This window comes from Ascaphus truei (genome assembly GCF_040206685.1).
Source record: "Ascaphus truei isolate aAscTru1 chromosome 13 unlocalized genomic scaffold, aAscTru1.hap1 SUPER_13_unloc_2, whole genome shotgun sequence".
NCBI classification, from domain to species: domain Eukaryota; kingdom Metazoa; phylum Chordata; class Amphibia; order Anura; family Ascaphidae; genus Ascaphus; species Ascaphus truei.
Genome location: NW_027453846.1, coordinates 1 through 18,876, shown reverse-complemented (window position 1 = coordinate 18,876; position 18,876 = coordinate 1). Strand labels below are relative to the sequence as shown.

At 44.8% G+C, this 18,876-nt stretch overlaps 1 protein-coding gene across 1 annotated transcript in view; it reads right to left on the bottom strand.

The window, feature by feature from the left end:
* Positions 1 to 18,873, bottom strand: part of LOC142473895 (tetratricopeptide repeat protein 5-like) — a gene marked incomplete at its 5' end in the record, with an annotated part of 40,807 nt that extends 21,934 nt beyond the window's left edge. The window contains one exon of the mRNA XM_075580830.1: positions 18,847 to 18,873. Coding sequence (XP_075436945.1) covers positions 18,847 to 18,873 — 27 coding nt within the window. The remainder of the gene's footprint in view (positions 1 to 18,846) is intronic.
* Positions 18,874 to 18,876: the final 3 nt, after the last annotated feature.

Sequence of the window (18,876 nt, the reverse complement as noted above, 5' to 3'; positions counted from 1 at the left end):
GTAAGAGGACACTCATTGCCTTACTTTTTCCCCTACCCCACCTCCTCTCACTTGACACTGCTGTTATTTGTTTACACTCCCGCTTCCACCCCCCCCCCCTCAATCTTCAAGGATTCTACGGAGTGCTTCTATCCACCTGCCTTTGAGCGCATGGCAGCATCTTTTTTGTTATGGAAGGGAAATAGGCTGCCATGGAGGATTTGAAGAAACAGCAATATCGCAGAGTATTTCTACAGTAGTTTTCTTCCACAGCCTCCATGGCAGCCATAACTAACGGGATGTATCAAAGCAAATTGTTTGCTAGAATGGACCATTCATGGTAGTTAAAGAAAAGAAATGACAGCTTGTAAAACCTTCCTCCCAAATCTCACATCGACCGAGGCCTGGAAATCGAATCTGTAATGCTTTGAGGTGTTCAACGATGACCATGTTGCTGCTTTACAAATATATGCTGTGGATGTTCGAGCCTTTTCCACCCAAGAAGTTGCCACAGCTCAGGTTGAGTTAACTTTAATGGTTTGAGGTGGAACTTTGTCTACAGAATGTTAAGCTTCGCCGATATCAGCTGTGATCCTTCTTGTAATGGTTGCGGCAGAGGCAGCTTGCCCTTCTCTAGGGCCCTGGAAAAGTACTACGTCTTTCTAAACTCTGTCTTCTGCAAATATAATGTCAAAGCTCTGACCACGTCTAAATTATGTAATTGCTTCTCCTTTTCATTCTTAGAGGGCAAAAGGAATGAACCCCAATATCATTCTTTATCATGAATTTGGATACCACTTTAGCACCACAGGAATTTGGACACAGTTCTTTGCATGATACGGCTTGCAATTCTCCAATTCTGCGTGCTGTAGTGATTGATGTCAAGAACTCTTCCTTGTGTGTTAGTGTGTAAGGATTCTGCCCGATTAGTGCCGGGGTTTCCAGCTTTCCTGCCCTCTCTCAGTTCGGCCATTTTGATTACTGGCATCCTGCTACTTAAGGCTGCTGTTCCCAGTGGGAGTCACTGAGCAAATTTCTGTTTGATGCAGCTCCGTTTGATCTTCGTTGTCACGCATTACCATTTCGTCTATTTGGAATACCTGTTGCTGACCCCGGACCGTGAACCCAACCTCGCTGCCTTCTGTCTGCTAACCGACTACGAATGCTCTAACAAAACTCGGTCCCTGAGCCCTGAGCTCTAGTCGGTTATTGTGCATCCCTACCTCAGCCCTGTTGGTCCACTTCCTGATTCGAGATGAGCTCCATCACACTGTGTTTTAATACATAGGTCCTTCAGGCTGTAGTGGTGAACGCCTAGAAGACCAAATTGAGATCCCATGCGGGCATGTTTTTTTTTTAATCAGTTACACAGAAGATGAGGTTGAAAAAAAAAAAAAAAAAGACATACGTCCATCAAGTTCAACTTATGCTAAATTAAGACGACAGATACTTTATCATATAAACGAACTTACAGTATATTGATCCAAAGGAAGGCAAACAAAAAACCCCAGCGAAATATCATCCAATGATATCGCATAAGGGGAAAAATAAATTCCTTCCTGACTCCAAGAACTGGCAATCCGATTACTCCCTGGATCAATATCCTTCCCGTTAACTTATTTGGTATATCCCTGTATATCTTGCCTTTGTAAAAAAATTGTATCTGCCATTACAGTCTCCATGGGTAATGAATTCCACATTTTAACTGCCCTTACTGTAAAGAACCCTTTCCTTTGTTGCTGGCAAAATCTCCTTTCCTCCAACCTAAAGGGATGACCCAGTGCCCTTTGTATTACCCTTAAGATGAATAGTTCTTTTGAAAGCTCCTTGTACTGTCCCTGAATATATTTGTATATAGTTATTATATCCCCCCTTAGACGTCTCTTTTCTAATGTAAATAAATCTAATTTACCTCATAAGTCAGGTTATCCATCCCATTTATTAATTTGGTGGCTCTTCTCTGCACTCTCTAGTTCCATAATGTCTTTTCTAAGGAGTGGTGCCAAAAACTGTATGGTCTTCCTAATGCTTTATAAAGGGGCATCATTTTGTTTACTTCCCTTCCATCCATTGCCTGTTTAATGCAAGATAAGATCTTGTTTGCCTGTGCAGCTACTGCATGACTTTGGGCACTATTGCTAAACCTGCTGTCTACAAGTTCTCCTAAATCCTTCTCCATCAAGGATTACCCTAATTTATCCCCATTTAATTTGTAAATTGCTTGTTTATGCTTGCTTCTCAAATGCATAACCGTACATTTATCCGTTTTAAACCTCGTCTGCCATTTACCTGCCCAAGTTTTCAGTCTATTCAATTCCTCCTGGAGACAAATTACATCCTGCTCTGATTTTACTACCTTACACAATTTAGAGTCATCAGCAAAGATGGAGACGTTGCTCTTTATGCCAACCTCAAGGTCATTAATAAGTTAAAAAGCAGGGGTCCAAATACCGATCCCTGAGGTACTCCACTCGCAACTTTAGCCCAACCTGAAAAAGTTCAATTTATGATAACACTGTCTATCCTTCAACCAGTTTCAATCCAGGTGCAAATATTTTTACTGAGTCCAATTTGCTTTATTTTGTACACCAACCTTGTGTGGAACCATATCAAAAGCCTTTACAAAATCTAAGTTGACCAGATCAACTGCATTACCCTGGTCTAAATTCCTACTTACCTCCTCAAAGTAACCAATAAGGTTAGTTTGGCATGATCTATCCTTCATAAATCAATGCTGACTATTATCTGTGGCTTGATTCTGATGGCTGCCTTAATTAATCTGACCATCGGATTGTGAGCAATTTGTTTATTGAGCAGGGTGCTGGTATAGCATTTCTCACTGAAGTCCTTAAAACTTCAGGAGTTATGCTTTTTTGGTCTCCGTTGAAATTAGCTTTGGGTCTTCCCCAGGATGATGCTGAGACAGTTGAGGTCACCTGTTCAAGTTGGTATTGAAAGGTATGTCTGGTCTGTAGGCTCTGGTTTCTTGATAATTGCGTTTTGGATTTTTTTGGGTGTGAGGACTGAAATTTTCCTCTGCTGTGGAAGGATCTGTCCCCTTGGAGGCCGAAAGCCTGGTCAGGATGTCATACAAGGCTTCTTCGAAGAGGTAGGAACCGGTTGTCACGAGGGACCATACATTTTTAACCCTTTTTACCGGGATCACTAGCACCAGATGGGACAAAGCAGTTGAATAAAATGGGGTTTATTCAGGCAAGCCCGCAGACATTACAAAATACACAAATACAGGGTACATACAAACCAACTAGGGGATTGGGGGGAAGACACTAGCCTCGACTATTTGCAGGGGCCGGCTTCAGGTTGGCCTACCCTGTCCGCTTCACGTCCCGGCACTAAAGGGGCTATCCTTGCAACAGCCACCCTGTGACCCCCGCTGGTTGAAACTCCACTCATTCCTGGAACTTGTCCACACCTCCAGAACTTGTCCTCCGCTGGCCAGGCTTCTCCGTCACTTCCCTGCCGAGCGCTCTTGCTATTTCGAGCAGAGCACTTTTTAAAAGCCTGCCATGCGCCTCACCAGACCGTTTGGAGATTGTCTGGTACTCTGATCGGCTGCGCTCCATACATAGTACTCGGAGCTAATCCTTAACATAGAGCGGCAACCAATCAGAGCTCGGATCCTATGTAACAGCCAATCACATGCTGGAGCCTCGTCCTGCTGCTCCAATCAGAGGAGGGCGTTTGCTTAGGTTCTCAGGACCTCCCCATGACGACGAGGATTGCGAAAAGAAGGAAATTTGAACTTGCCAATGGAAATCATACCTACTAGCTCCGTCTCGGCTTCCCCTGGCCAGACCCATACCGCCCGCTGGGTACCCGCCACAGAGTCTGGAGGGAACAATGGGTCTCATCCGCTGAGAGCCCAGCTGAGATCTGGTCTTCCGCCCTTCCCCACTTACTAGATGGCCCGACACCTAGCCACTCCCAGCCTTTTCCTTTGATCCATATTCCTATGCAGACAACTAGGTTAATTTCATTACAGAGTCTGCCTCCACAATAATTAATACACATTCACAGAATAAAACTTGGTTTCTAAAACTTGTTGGCTGGGCCAATACATTGTACAGGGAACAGTCTCCCTAGACATGCATATAAGCAACCCACAATACACACTTGCTAACTGGGGGGAAAATACTGTGTTACCGGAATAGTGTATTATACATTTCCCACATCTCCCGGCCCCTTTTCCCCCCCAATATCCACTATTAGGGTCACAGTCCCAAGTTCTTAGTTTTGCAGCTATTTCCCATAACGGGACTAAACACACAAATTGTATCCGCCTGGCAAGCACACATAGGCGGCCAGACACACCCGGTTTTATTTGCAGCTAACCAGGCTTCAAACACACACATTGTATCCGGCTTTCGGGGGTAGCTAGCCAGGCTTCACCTTTATTATGTGAGGCCAGCTACCCCTACCGTGACACTGGTATAAGGCAGAGAGAGAGAGACTTATTGGAAGAAGTATCTGCTGCTCATAGTTTTAACAATAGTGCTCTGTTGGTGACTATAGAAAGCACAGAGGGCCTTGCTGTGAGTCTCATGGCATCCATGGATGCGTCACACAGGAAATCCATGGTGTCTTTTAGACTTGAAAGGTCTCGTAAAAGAGTATGTCTGGAAGTGCCTGGTTCAATCTGGTCTTCCAAGTCTGAGATCCAAATTCAGATCCACTGTTCTGGCTATAGTGGTTACTGGTTTATCACTGTGCCTAGATTAGTGTATTGCTTCTGTTATGTACCGTCAGTAAGATGAATTTTCATTGGGTCTTTAAAGGTACACATCTTCTAAGGGCATGGACGTGTGTTTTGCTATCTGAGCAATTGTTCTGTCAACCTTTGGAGGAAGACTCCATAATCTGCTGTCTTACTCTTGGAATGGATAAATTCTATTAAAACGCCTCGTTGTTACGCCACGTTTTTCTGTTATCTTCCATTCCGATTTAATGATATTGAATTGTTCAGTAGACCAGAACATATCGAGTTACCTTCCTGGGACCCAGGATTGCTTGATCTAAGTCGATCCAGAATAATTCAATGCACCTCCAAAAAAAAAAAAAAAAAAAAAAGAAAAAAAAAAATATATATATATATATATATAATATATATATATATATATATATATATATATTTTCATCTCGAAAGCTCGCACAAATAAAAGCATTTCGTTAGCCACAGAACGGTATCATCTATTTATTTTTTGATATATATATATAGATATATATATAGATATATATCTATATATATCTATATATATCTATACAGTGTTCGACAAATCACCCAAAAATCTACTCGCCCAACCAAAAAATCTACTCGCCACCTAGTCCCGCCCCCAACCCCGCCCCTAGTCCCACCCCCAACCCTAGTCCCGCCCCCAACCCTGCTTTAAAATAAAATATATAAATAAAATACATTTAATAAATTCCTAGTCAGAACATTCATTTTTTACATAAATGTATTTATTGTATTACATTATACAACCAATTAGTCCTTGTTACGTGTGTGTGTGTGTGTGTGTGTGTGTGTGTGTGTGTGTGTGTGTGTGTGTGTGTGTGTGTGTGTGTGTGTGTGTGTGTGTGTGTGTGTGTGTGTGTGTAAATGTCAGATCTAGAAATAAAAGCCAGGTGTGAATGACTAGTTTCCTGAACCTCTTAACCAGTGTCTGGACGTCCCCGCTTCACAATATCTAAAGCAGCAATCCCGCCTGGGATCTTACCTGATCCGCAGTCCCTCAATGTCCAGGTACCCTCATTCCCGCAATGTTATACATTGGGGAGGTGTTCCCTACCTGTCTTCTGGGTTAGGGGGGGTTCCGATGTCTTCCGTGTGAAGCTTGAGTCAGATCTGGAAGACAGCAGTATAGGTTATTTCGGTGTAGTATAGGGCAAGTAAGATATATAGGGTAAATAAGAGATCCAGAGTGTGGGGGGGGGTAGAGAAAGAGAGAGAGAGTGGGGGGAGAGAGAGTGGGGGGAGAGAGAGAGAGTTGGGGGAGAGAGAGGGTGTGGGGGGGGGGGAGAGAGAGGGTGTGGGGGGGGAGAGAGAGGGTGTGGGAGGAGAGGGAGAGGGTGTGGGGGGGAGAGGGTGTGGGGGGGGGAGAGAGGGTGTGGGGGGGGGGAGAGAGGGTGTGGGGGGGGAGAGAGAGGGTGTGGGGGGGGAGAGAGAGGGTGTGGGGGGGAGAGAGAGGGTGTGGGGGGTAGAGAGAGGGTGTGGGGGGGAGAGAGAGGGTGTGGGGGGGAGAGAGAGGGTGTGGGGGGGACAGAGAGGGTGTGGGGGGGACAGAGAGGGTGTGGGGGGGGACAGAGAGGGTGTGGGCGGACAGAGAGGGTGTGGGGCGGACAGAGAGGGTGTGGGGCGGACAGAGAGGGTGTGGGGGGGACAGAGAGGGTGTGGGGGGGGGACAGAGAGGGTGTGGGGGGGGAGAGAGAGGGTGTGGGGGGGGGAGATAGAGGGTGTGTGGGGGGAGAGAGAGGGTGTGGGGGGGAGAGAGAGGGTGTGGGGGGGAGAGGGTGTGGGGGGGAGAGAGTGGGTGTGGGGGGGGGGGAGAGAGGGTGTGGGGGGGGAGAGAGGGTGTGGGGGGGGAGAGAGGGGGTGTGGGGGGGAGAGAGAGGGTGTGGGGGGGAGAGAGAGGGTGTGGGGGGGAGAGAGAGGGTGTGGGGGGAGAGAGAGGGTGTGGGGGGAGAGAGAGGGTGTGGGGGGGAAAGAGAGGGTGTGGGGGGGAGAGAGAGGGTGTGGGGGGAAAGAGAGGGTGTGGGGGGGAAAGAGAGGGTGTGGGGGGGAAAGAGAGGGTGTGGGGGGAGAGAGAGGGTGTGGGGGGGAGAGAGAGGGTGTGGGGGGGAGAGAGAGGATGTGGGGGGGAGAGAGAGGGTGTGGGGGGGGAGAGAGAGGGTGTGGGGGGGAGCGAGAGGGTGTGGGGTGGAGAGAGAGGGTGTGGGGGAGAGACACAGAGGGGAGAAACGGTGGGTGATACACACAGAGAGTGGGTGATACACAGAGAGAGGGTGGTGACTGATTGGGGGGGTGGTGACTGATTGGGGGGGGGGTGGTGACTGATTGGGGGGGGTACCTCTGGTGTCACACACATACACATGCTCCCATACACATGCTCCCATACACACATACATACACTTGCTGCCATACACACATACATACACTTGCTCACACACACATGCACACACACATGCACACACACATGCACACACACATGCACACACACACACACACACACACACACACACACACACACACACACACACACACACACACGGAAGGAAAGGCCGCGACCAGCACCACGCTCCTCGCCCATCTCCCGCTCGTGGGGGGGGGGGGGGGGCAGGCAGACACCCCCCCATACCTTACGCGGGCATATTGGAAGCTTTGGGGAGGCAGGGTGGGGGGGGAGGCACGGTGGGGGGGAGGCATGTGGCGAGGTATCCCCCAGGGGAGAGTCAGCCCCGCAGTGGCCGCCACTATCCTGCTCTCCTCGCCGGCATGTCTTCACAATGCGCGGCCAAGCAGCTTTGCAGACTGCTTCTTCCCCCCAGCCCGCGGCGGCATGAAGCTAGCAGGCGGGGAGGCGGCAGGGTAGGTGGGAGTCATGTGGTGAGGGCCGAGGCCGCCCCCCCCCCCCGCACGCCAACCGGGCTGCAGCAGTGGGGACCTCCCACCCCGGGCAGCGATCGGTGGATCGAGGGGGAAGGGGACAGGAGCAGGGGACAGGAGGAGGGGAAGGGGATAGGAGCAGGGGAATGGGACAGGAGGAGGGGAAGGGGACAGGAGCAGGGGAATGGGACAGGAGAAGGGGACAGGAGAGCTGCCGCGGTGGGGAGTAGGGAGCCATGTGGGGACCAGGGGGATCGCAGGGAAGGAGCAGAGGGGCCGCAGCATGGCGTGTACTTACTTTTGATGTCCGGGCAGAAAGAATGGCCGCTCGTTGGGGGCGGGCTCATATAGAGCCTGGCTGCGCGCCCACAAAGCCTGGGAGCGCGCGCCAATCAGCAGTCAGGTAGGGAGTTTATTTATTTTTCAGCGCGAGCAGGGAAAATTTGAGCGCGAACGGGGGAAATTTAAAAAAAAAACACGTGTGCTGCTTGGGCCAATATTTACACGCCCGGGGATGAAATTCACCCGCCCCGGGCGAGTAAATGTATAGGATTGTCGAACACTGTATATATATAGTGAAGCAAGTTCATGCAACTCGAAAAGATTATACTGGTGAGATATGCACATACGTGTAAGTGTCTAACCCCAGGCACGTAAAGGTTTCTTTTTACTCCTCTGCTTCCACACAGCCACAGATGAGTTTCGAAGCCTTTTTCATAAAAATTCCAAATTTATAAAGCATCAGGTACACACAAATAGATGAGCAAATAAAACAAAAGAACCAGCTCCAGTCACTTGAATCATCTCCGTCAACCTCAACTCTCGCCGATCCAGCCGGCGTATTTCGTCACTTCTGGTCTCCTCCGGTGATCCACTGTGCTCCTGGTGCTCGTCCCACGGCCACCCTGATCTAAGTCGACTAGTTGTTCCTTGTGGTCTTCAATATTTAGCGTAATTCGCATATTTTTGATGTTTCTCAGTGGTTTCTATTCTAAATTATCCTTCATCTACCTGGAATTCCACATCGTCAGAGGAGGATCTATCATTAGTTTCAAACAGGGCTGCAAGATCTTGGAAGTACAATCTACTGTCGTCTTCACCATCTACCGAAACTTTAGATCTGCTACACTTGAGTTGAGGCTGGGATCCTAGTTTCTCAAAGCATTGCATGAGTGAAGCATTCATGCAGCCTACAAATTCATTTAAAGGGGAAGGTGCCTCTCCCTCTGTAACTTTAGTAATACAACCAGCAGTGTCTTTTGGTGTGATACGCTGGTATCTTAACTTTCGAGATCGCACAATACTTGGACTTTGTAGTCACTTTCTTAAGCTTAAAAGTTGGGGAATCCAGCTGTTATTGCTCTGATTTGGGCTCTGCTATGTAACATAGGAACAGACATGAGCTCAGTTTCTGCTTGGAAACAACTACACCAGGTAAAGTCCAGATTAATTAACACCAGCAAACCACTTGCGGGGTAGGCAGGTTGCAATCGTTGAAATATATATATTTATTAAATGTTTTACCAGGAAGTAATACATTGAGATTTATCCCTCATTTTCAAGTATGTCCTGGGCACAGAGTTATGATAAGAATACATGGTTACATTAAATGAATAAAGGTTATACAGTCAATTCACAGACATTTCATGCAGCACTTATACTGCTTGAAAGATGAGATTGGTTAAAAACTGTTCTAAAATGCACTGCTATGGTCCGAATTGGGCAAAGCAAACAAAGCAAAATAAACACCCATTTTCCAGTAAGGTTTAGGAAGACATTATGGATTTTAGAAAGTATTAAAAATCATGTAAAATTTACAAAGATCTAATTTAAATTTCCTACAATCAAAAATGAATCAAACCGTTTTCCCCCTGTGCAATGTCACTGATCACACATTAAAACACAATGTTTATCGGGTATCCGGACTTATTAGCAATTACAGATGGAAATGAGTGCCCCAGCTGTGGAAAGATTTATGATGGAAACAGGAAGTTATGCATATTGGTGGCTACATTCTCCTGACAATGTCCGGGGTACTTAGGACTCAATTAGCAAGATCTGATCCTGGTTCACTGGGAGTAGTGTTTGTTTCTTGACCTGTGCTTTCTCTGGGGCACTTGCTTTAGCTACATGCTGGAGTATTGGCTGTGCCAAAGGATTATCTAGGCATGCTTCTTTTGCAGTGGTGGTTTCACTGTTCTCTTCTGCCGTTGAAGTGGTTTGGTCATGTTCTACTTGAGGTGATATCAGCTGCCTTCTTGCCTCAGCCTCTTGTTTCTGCAGCATCTGCTCAACCTCAATCTCAAATTCTAATTTCTCCTGATCAGTCTCAACATCTAGTTTCTGCATAAGCTCCCTCAGCTCTTGGATTTACGTAGCTCGTTCTGCTGTATGATTGTTCACAGGTGCTCTGTCAGCTGCTCCTTGATCTCCATTTTCTTGTGCAGGTCCAGCTTGGAAGCGATATACTCTGTTTCAGCTTTGTCAAAACTTTTCTTGGCTTGGAAATACTGCACGGATGCCTGGTCGAAGCAGTTCATTCAAATTCAAATGTCTGTGGACACCATATCATCCAAAACCTGAAGCTGCTTCTGGATCCTTTCCAGTTTCACCGTTTCTGCATCGGTTTGTTTACACCCTAGGTGGGCAACCCTGTCGCCAATTGCCACAAGTGGTGAATTGGCCTTGAAAGTGTGGTGAATTTCAGTTTGTCAGCTCCCACAGTAAAATAAACTTTTTCCTGATGGCGTGTGCTTGTTTTCGCTTTCTGAATGAGTCAGTGACGCAGCACAGCCATCCAATACTCCCTTCTGCCTTCAGTCTGCGTTCTGCAATAGCTTTTGCTAGAAAAGCTTTTTATACGCTTATTCTTCTCTCCCATTAACAGTTGTTCCAATTGAAGCTGATCCAGATGATCATTATATATATATATATATATATATATATATATATATTGGAGAGAAAAAAAAAGGAAAAGCGCCCGATCCTTGTATAAAATCAGTGATAAAAATCAAGTAACGACAATTGCCAACTCACACTTTCTCAATAAGTTAAAACTGGATGAACTAAGGGCATGGTGCCTTATGCATAAACCCAAAGCCATCGTTCTTACAGAAACATGGCTATCCTCTAAAACCCCTGATGCAAATATCGCCATTCAGGGATACTCCATTTTTCGGAGAGATAGGTCAAAGAGAGGAGGGGTGTTATTTTATATTGCAGACACCTTACAATTTACACTGTTACATTGCCCACCAAGTCCACCCTCTTTTGAAACTCTAGTTGGCAAAATCTGCCTCCCCTTTTCTAAGCCCATCTTGCTTGCTGGCATCTACCGCCCCCCTAAAGCCCCACTACAATCCTTGACTGATATCACCCAATTTCTTGGCTCCATTTCCTCTCTGAATGAGAAGAGTGAGCTGCTAGTTCTTGGGGATTTCAACTTCAATTGGCTTGACCCTAAAAACCACAAAATCCAGATACAACTCAAGTCACTTAACCTATCACAACTCATTTCCCAACCCACACGGATAAACCTGAAATCGCATAACCATTCCTTGCTAGACTGGATTCTCTCCTCAAACCCCAGCAGAATCCAATCCTCTGGCATCCTTCCTGATATTTTCAGTGACCATGCAATAGTGTACTGTGTAAGGAAAATTAAACCGCCCCATTCAAGCCCTAAAGTTCTCCTCACTAGAACATTTAAAAACTTTAACCCACAACAGTTTCTGGATGACCTTACCAACTGCCCATGGCACAGAATCGATTTAATTCCCGACCCTGATTCTGCACTCGACTATTTCCAATCCGAGTTCTTAAAACTCTGCGATACCCATGCTCCACTACGCAAAATAAGGGTACGGGGGGCCCACCTTCCATGGGATACACCTGACCTTATAGCACTCTACCAGTTCAGGGATGCCTTGTGGAAAAGCTACAAAGTAACTGGCACTACCAAGGATCTCAATCACTACAGATGCATGCGGAACATGTGCACAAGGCAAACAAGGCATGCAAAAGCACAATATTACTCTGACAATCTCCACCAAAATACATCAAACCCAGCTAACTTCTGGAAGGTTATCAACAATATATTCCAGGCTCCTAACCATCAACAACCAAGTAATATCACTAAGGGGGATATTACTCTGACAAACCCCACTGACATTGCAAATGCATTCAATGATTACTTTGTGGGGTGTGCCAATAACTTATTAGCGAAACGCAGCACAAACCCCAAACCTGAATCTCATCCTGGGAGTACCCCTATAGTCCCACCCCCTCCCAACACTGCCCACAATTTTCAATTTAGCCCAGTATCTGAAGAGGAGATTACACAAGCGCTCCTCAAACTAAAACTAAGCAGCCAATGTGGACCCGACTTACTACAATCTAGGTTCCTACGACTTGGTGCCCCAGCCATTGCCAAACCAATTGCGTCCATAGTCAACTCTATCCTGTCTGCAGGCCATATCCCTAAGACCTGGAAAACTGCCAGAGTTGTCCCAATCTTCAAAAGTGGGGACAAAAACACTGTCTCAAACTACAGGCCAATCTCACTTCTCCTAATTCTATCCAAAGTTATGGAAAAATGTGTCCACTCCCAATTAAGCGATTTCTACACCAAGACAAATTTCCCTAGCCAATTCCAGTCTGGGTTTCGTCCCAAACACTCCACCGTAACTACCCTGCTAAAAGTTTGCAATGAAATCCAGTGTGGAATGGAACGGGGACAACTCACTGGTGCAGTATTCCTAGATTTTGCAAAGGCTTTTGACACAGTTGATCATGTTATCCTGCTTAACAAACTCCAGAGCTCTGGAATAGGGAAACATGCTTTAAACTGGTTTCAGTCCTACCTATCAGGAAGATCCCAACATGTGTCCATCTCAGGCTCTAACTCCAACCCCCTGGATATCACCTGTGGTGTCCCGCAAGGCTCTGTTCTGGGGCCCCTACTCTTCTCAGTGTTCAATAATGATCTTCACACAGCTTGTAAGGAAGCCTCAATACACATGTATGCAGATGACACAATCCTGTATGCACACAGCCATAGCCTCTCTGACCTTCAACACATACTTCAGTCTGACTTTTTGAGACTCGAAAACTGGATTTCCCAAATCAAACTGTTTTTAAACACTGACAAGACTGTAACAATGGTATTTGGGACCAAGACTAAATTTGTAAAGCTTCCAGTGACTGAGCTCCTGATTAGAACCAACGCTAACACCACCCTAACCCCTGTCACTAGTTTTAAATACCTGGGCTTATAGTTTGACTCCCACTTAACATTCGGGATGCACATTGATACCCTGACAACCAAGACCTATGCCAAACTAGGGGTACTTTACAGGAACAAATCCTCCCTAAGTCTCCTGGTCAGAAAGCGTATTGCACAGCAGATGCTAATGCCAATTATTGACTATGGAGACATAGTATATGGCTCGGCTCCTCAAACCCGCCTTAGCAAACTTGACACCCTCTACAATTCAATTTGTTGTTTTGTTCTCCAATGCAACTATAACACACATCACTGCGAAATGCTCAAATAACTAGATTGGTCATCACTAGAGTCTAGGCGCAAAGTTCACCTTTCCTGTCTCACCCTCAAATACTTTCTGGGCAAGCTACCCAGCTACCTGAACAAGCTCCTCACCCCTACCACATGCAGTACCTATCACCTGAGATCAGACTCCAAAAGACTATTCATGGTCCCAAGACTCAACAAAGTATCCGGACGTTCCTCCTTCTCCTTCCGTGCACCCCAAAACTGGAACAACCTACCAGAGACTCTCATATCCACCACCAGCTTAAGTTCTTTCAAATCTAAGGCTGTCTCACACTTTAATCTGGTCTGTAACTGTTTCATACGCTCATAATATATATTTTCTTTAACTGTGCATGCAATGTCTTGTATATAATGTATACCTTGTTCATTTATGTAACTGTATTTGTAACCATGTATTATTTTGTTTTACTCTGTGCCCAGGACATACTTGAAAACGAGAGGTAACTCTCAATGTATTACTTCCTGGTAAAATATTTTATAAATAAATAAATAAATAAATAAAAGCATATTATGGGACCAGCCCATGCACCAAGCCGACGTCACACTGTTATAGTCCTCCTCGGTCTGCAAGCGGCTGTATACTCAGCAAATGGATGTAGATGTTGACGCTGCTGCAAACTCTCTCTGTGGACCCGGAAGGATTTCCTCGATCGTAGCCTGTACACGAGTTCTCCACAGTCAGAGAGCCGAGAGATCCGGAACTGACGTCCTTGTTCTGGTGTCTGAGCTGCTCGACCACCGTAGATGCCTCTACCACGTGACCCTACGCGTTTCTTCCGTCTCAGCGGATTTCATCAGGGGATCCCCTCTCGGCTCTCTGACTGTGTAGAACTCGTGTACAGGCTACGATCGAGGAAATCCTTCCGGGTCCACAGAGATAGTATGGAGCGGCAGCAGCGTCAACATCTACATCCATTTGCTGAGTATACAGCCGCTTGCAGACCGAGGAGGACTATAACAGTGTGACGTCGGCTTGGTGCATGGGCTGGTCCCATAATATGCTTTTAACTTATTGAGAAAGTGTGAGTTGGCAATTGTCGTTACTTGGTGTATTAAACCTTTTATCACTGATTTTATACAAGGATCGGGCGCTTTTCCTTTTTTTTTTTTTCCAATAGATATCGTGGGAGGTTGAGGAGCCCAAGAGAGAAGCAGCCTGGACTTTATTTTTTCAGTTCAAAGGACTCATAAGGACATTTAAGTACCATCCATTTTCCTATTTTATGGTTTTTTATTTATGTACAATGTGTTAGTATTTTTATCATTGCCACACCTTTTTTTTATATATATTTTTTTCTTTTTTATATATCACATTTTTGGTAATTAAGTTACATACATTTTTTATACATTTTTTGCATTTACGGTTTTTCTATCCATTTTTTATTTTTTATATATTTACATTTTTTTCTTAATTATCCACTGTTACCTCACCACTATCCAATTTTATATTGTATTTTAAATAGACATCTGTGCTGGGTGCATCATCTTGCTGCACGAGATCAATACACAGCAATTTGGGTGTCACTGACAGGGGCGCTGTCTTTATTGCTTATATATATATATATATATATATATATATATATATATATATATATATATATATAGACACACACTCACACACACACTCACACACGTCTGCAACCCTGCCTTTCACCATTATCACTCAGCACAGAGCACTTCCACTGCAGCAAGGGATTCTGGGAAATGACATGCTATGTTTAAAAGCTGTGTTTAAAGCAGCATGCATTGGCTTAAGGGTTGATTATGTAATGTGAGCTTGAGACAAAAGGTGGCACTGTGTGCTCATTTGCATGTAATTTCCCAGAATCCCTTGTTGCAGTGAAAGTGCTGTGTGATAATGGTGAAAGGTGGGGTTGCAGACCTGTCTAAGACATGCAAATGAGCATACAGTAGTATTCCCATTTGAGATATATCTATATATACCTGCTAAGGAACAGATGATTGTTATGTCCTGATATGTAAAACCATGGAATTCAAAGAGGGTGTACTTTCTTTTTCGCATGACTGTATCTCTATCTCTATCTCTATCTCTATCTAGAGAGATATATATATATATACAGTCATGCGAAAAAGAAAGTACACCCTCTTTGAATTCCATGGTTTTACATATTAGGACATAACAATCATCTGTTCCTTAGCAGGTCTTAAAATTAGGTAAATACAACCTCAGATGAACAACAACACATGACATATTACACTGTCATGATTTATTTAACAAAAATAAAGGCAAAATGGAAAGGCCATGTGTGAAAAACCAAGTACACCTTATGATTCAATAGCTTGTAGAACCACCTTTAGCAGCAATAACTTGAAGTAATCATTTTCTGTATGACCATCAGTCTCTCACATCGTTGTGGAGAAATTTTGGCCCACTCTTCTTTACAACGTTGCTTCAGTTCATTGAGGTTTGCGGGCATTTGTTTATGCACAGCTCTCTTAAGGTCCTGCCACAGTATTTCAATCGGATTGAGGTCTGGACTTTGACTGGACCATTGCAACACCTTGAGTCTTTTCTTTTCAGCAATTCTGTTGTAAATTTGCTGGTGTGCTTGGGATCATTGTCCTGTTGCATGATCCAATTTCGGTCAAGCTTTAGCTGTCAGACAGATGGCCTCACATTTGACTCTAGAATACTTTGGTATACAGAGGAGTTCATGGTTGACTCAATGACTGCAAGGTTCCCATGTCCTGTGGCTGCAAAACAAGCCCAAATCATCACCCCTCCACCACCGTGCTTGACAGTTGGTATGAGGTGTTTGTGCTGATATGCTGTGTTTGGTTTTCGCCAAACGTGGCGCTGTGCATTATGGCCAAACATCTCCACTTTGGTCTCGTCTGTCCAAAGGACATTGTTCCGGAAGTCTTGTGGTTTGTTCAGATGTAACTTTGCAAACCTAAGCCATGCTGCCATGTTCTTTTTAGAGAGAAGAGGCTTTCTCCTGGCAACCCTTCCAAACAAACCATACTTGTTCAGTCTTTTTCTAATTGTACTGTCATGAACTTTAACATTTAACATGCTGAGGCCTGTAGTGTCTGAGATGTAACTCTTGGGATTTTTGCAATTTCTCTGAGCATTGCATGGTCTGCCTTGGGGTGAATTTGCTGGGACGTCCACTCCTGGGAATGTTTTCCACTTTCGAATAATCTTTCTCACTGTAGAATGATGGACATTATATTGTTTGGAAATGGCCTTATAACCCTTCCCAGATTGATAGGCAACAACATTTGCTTCTCTAAGATCATTGCTGATGTCTTTCCTCCATGGCATTGTGTTAACACACACCTGAATGCTCCAGACCAGCAAACTGATAAAATTTCGGCTTTAATAGAGGTGGTCACACTTGCTGATGATCAATTAATTATGGGCATTTGATTAGCAGCACCTGTCTGCTACTTAGCATCTTAATTCCCATGGAAGTAGTAGGGGTGTACTTAGTTTTTCACACATAGCTTCTCCATTTTGGCTTTATTTTTGTTAAATAAATCATGACACGGGGTACTATGTCATGTGTTGTTGTTCATCTGAGGTTGTATTTACCTCATTTTTAGACATGCTAAGGAACAGATGATTGTTATTATTTCCTGATATGTAAAACCATGGAATTCAAAAAGGGTGTACTTTCTTTTTCACATGAGTGAGTGTGTGTGCCATTAGCGCTTATCTATTGAAGCGGCCGCCGCGCGGGAAACTCCGATTCAAATTGGAGAAAAGCCCCGCGGTTGGCCCGCATTTAACCCGGCAAGCTTTAGAATAAAGCTGGCCGGGACAGTATATATACACATACACATATATATATACACATACACATATATATACATATATATACACATACACATATATATATATACATACACACACACACACACACACACACACACACACACACACACACACACACACACACACACACACAATTGGCTGCTTAAAAGCAAGCTAACACCACATTGCGGGGCATGTAGGCTGCTGATTGCAGTATAATTAGTTTTCATCTGTTTTGCAAGAGCAGAGGCATTTCACTGCTTGAGAGCAGATGTATCATGACTCCAAGAATTGGCAATCGGATTAATCCCTGGATCAACAACGTTCCCATGTTTACTGCTGCGACACACTTTATTCGAGCAAATACCCAGTATGTACCTGGCAGATACCTGGAATGCGCCGCTCCTCACCTCAGACAAGCCCCGTTGCGTTTGCCTTCCCAGCCATGGTTCATGCCTGGCTGACGGGCAGCTGATCTGTTAAATGATAATGATTAGGATTTAATAGGCTGCAATGCTTCGCGTGTCTACCAGATGGCATAAATTCATGAATTGTAATGCAGTATATATATATATATATACTGTGCAGTATTGCAGCCAGCAGGAATAAAATGCTTCAATCCCTGCCTGGAAAATAACGCAATGCACTCGGGCAGAAAACAGTCACAAACCTCAATACACCTGAGTATACCCGAATTCGTGGGACTAGCCGAGCTCGAATAAAGTGTGTCGCCAGTGTACTTATTTGGTATATCCCTGCATAACTTTCCTTTCTAAAAAGATGTCCAACCTTTTTTTTTTTTAACAAATCTATTGTATCTGCCATCACAGTCTCCATGGGTAATGAATTCCACATTTTAACTGCCCTTACTGTAAAAATCCCTTTCCTTTGTTGCTGGTGAAATCTCCTTTCCTCCAACCTAAAGGCATGCCCCCCGAGTCCTTTGTACTGCCCTTGGGATGAATAGTTCATTTGAAAGCTCCCCGAATATATTTGTATATTTGATGCCCTCAGTCCTCCAGGTCATGGGAACAGGTTCTATGGTCCTTGCACAGTCCCGGAAGTGATGACATTGGTCCACCAAGAAGCCCAAAAAAACAGAACTCTATGGTACAACCGGAAGTACCATGTGTCAAGCCTCCTTTGCCCCTGGGACTCTGTCACCACCACCGTGGGAACTGTGGGAGAGGGAATCCTGCGTCCCAAGATCACCCGTAGAGTAGCCCTGTACCGGACTCCAATTTTAACCTTGGACACATGCCCCAGGGTTAAAAACCCTGGTAGTAAGGGGGTCCTTCCCTCATGGATCCGCTTAAGAGCGGCCAACCTCGGGAGAATATCAGGCAGCCCGACTCAATGACAAATTAATCTGTCTTTCTGAAATTTTAAAGAAAATTAAAATGCCAAGATTTGTGAAACGGTAGCAGGAAGGGTGAGCGCATCCTTCCCTCAGCTAGATAGGACAAAAAAAAAAAAAACTGACCAGGGATGAGGACACACCTCCTTTATACCCGTGTCAGAACTTCGTTGTCCTACCCCAGTTAAGAGGAGGTGCTATATCCCATTAGTTATGGCTGACATGGAGGATGGAGAAGAAACGAGAGCTATATTTTTAAGGTTTTCCTTCCTTTTAATATTACCCTTTCATACCCACAGAGGCCCTAAACACATTATCTTTTATTCAATTTATGGCTAAACTTTTAATCTGCTATTGTCTCTACCTATAGTATTGTCCAACAGTGCTCAGACACATGGCATTCTGGAGAATTGTGATAGAGGGAACAAATAACAAAATAGTGAATATATATACACACACACAAAAAAAAAATATATATAATATATATATATATATATATATATATATATATATATATACACGCAGATAGCTCTTACAGTTGCACGGTTGAGGTGTAGATCTGGATT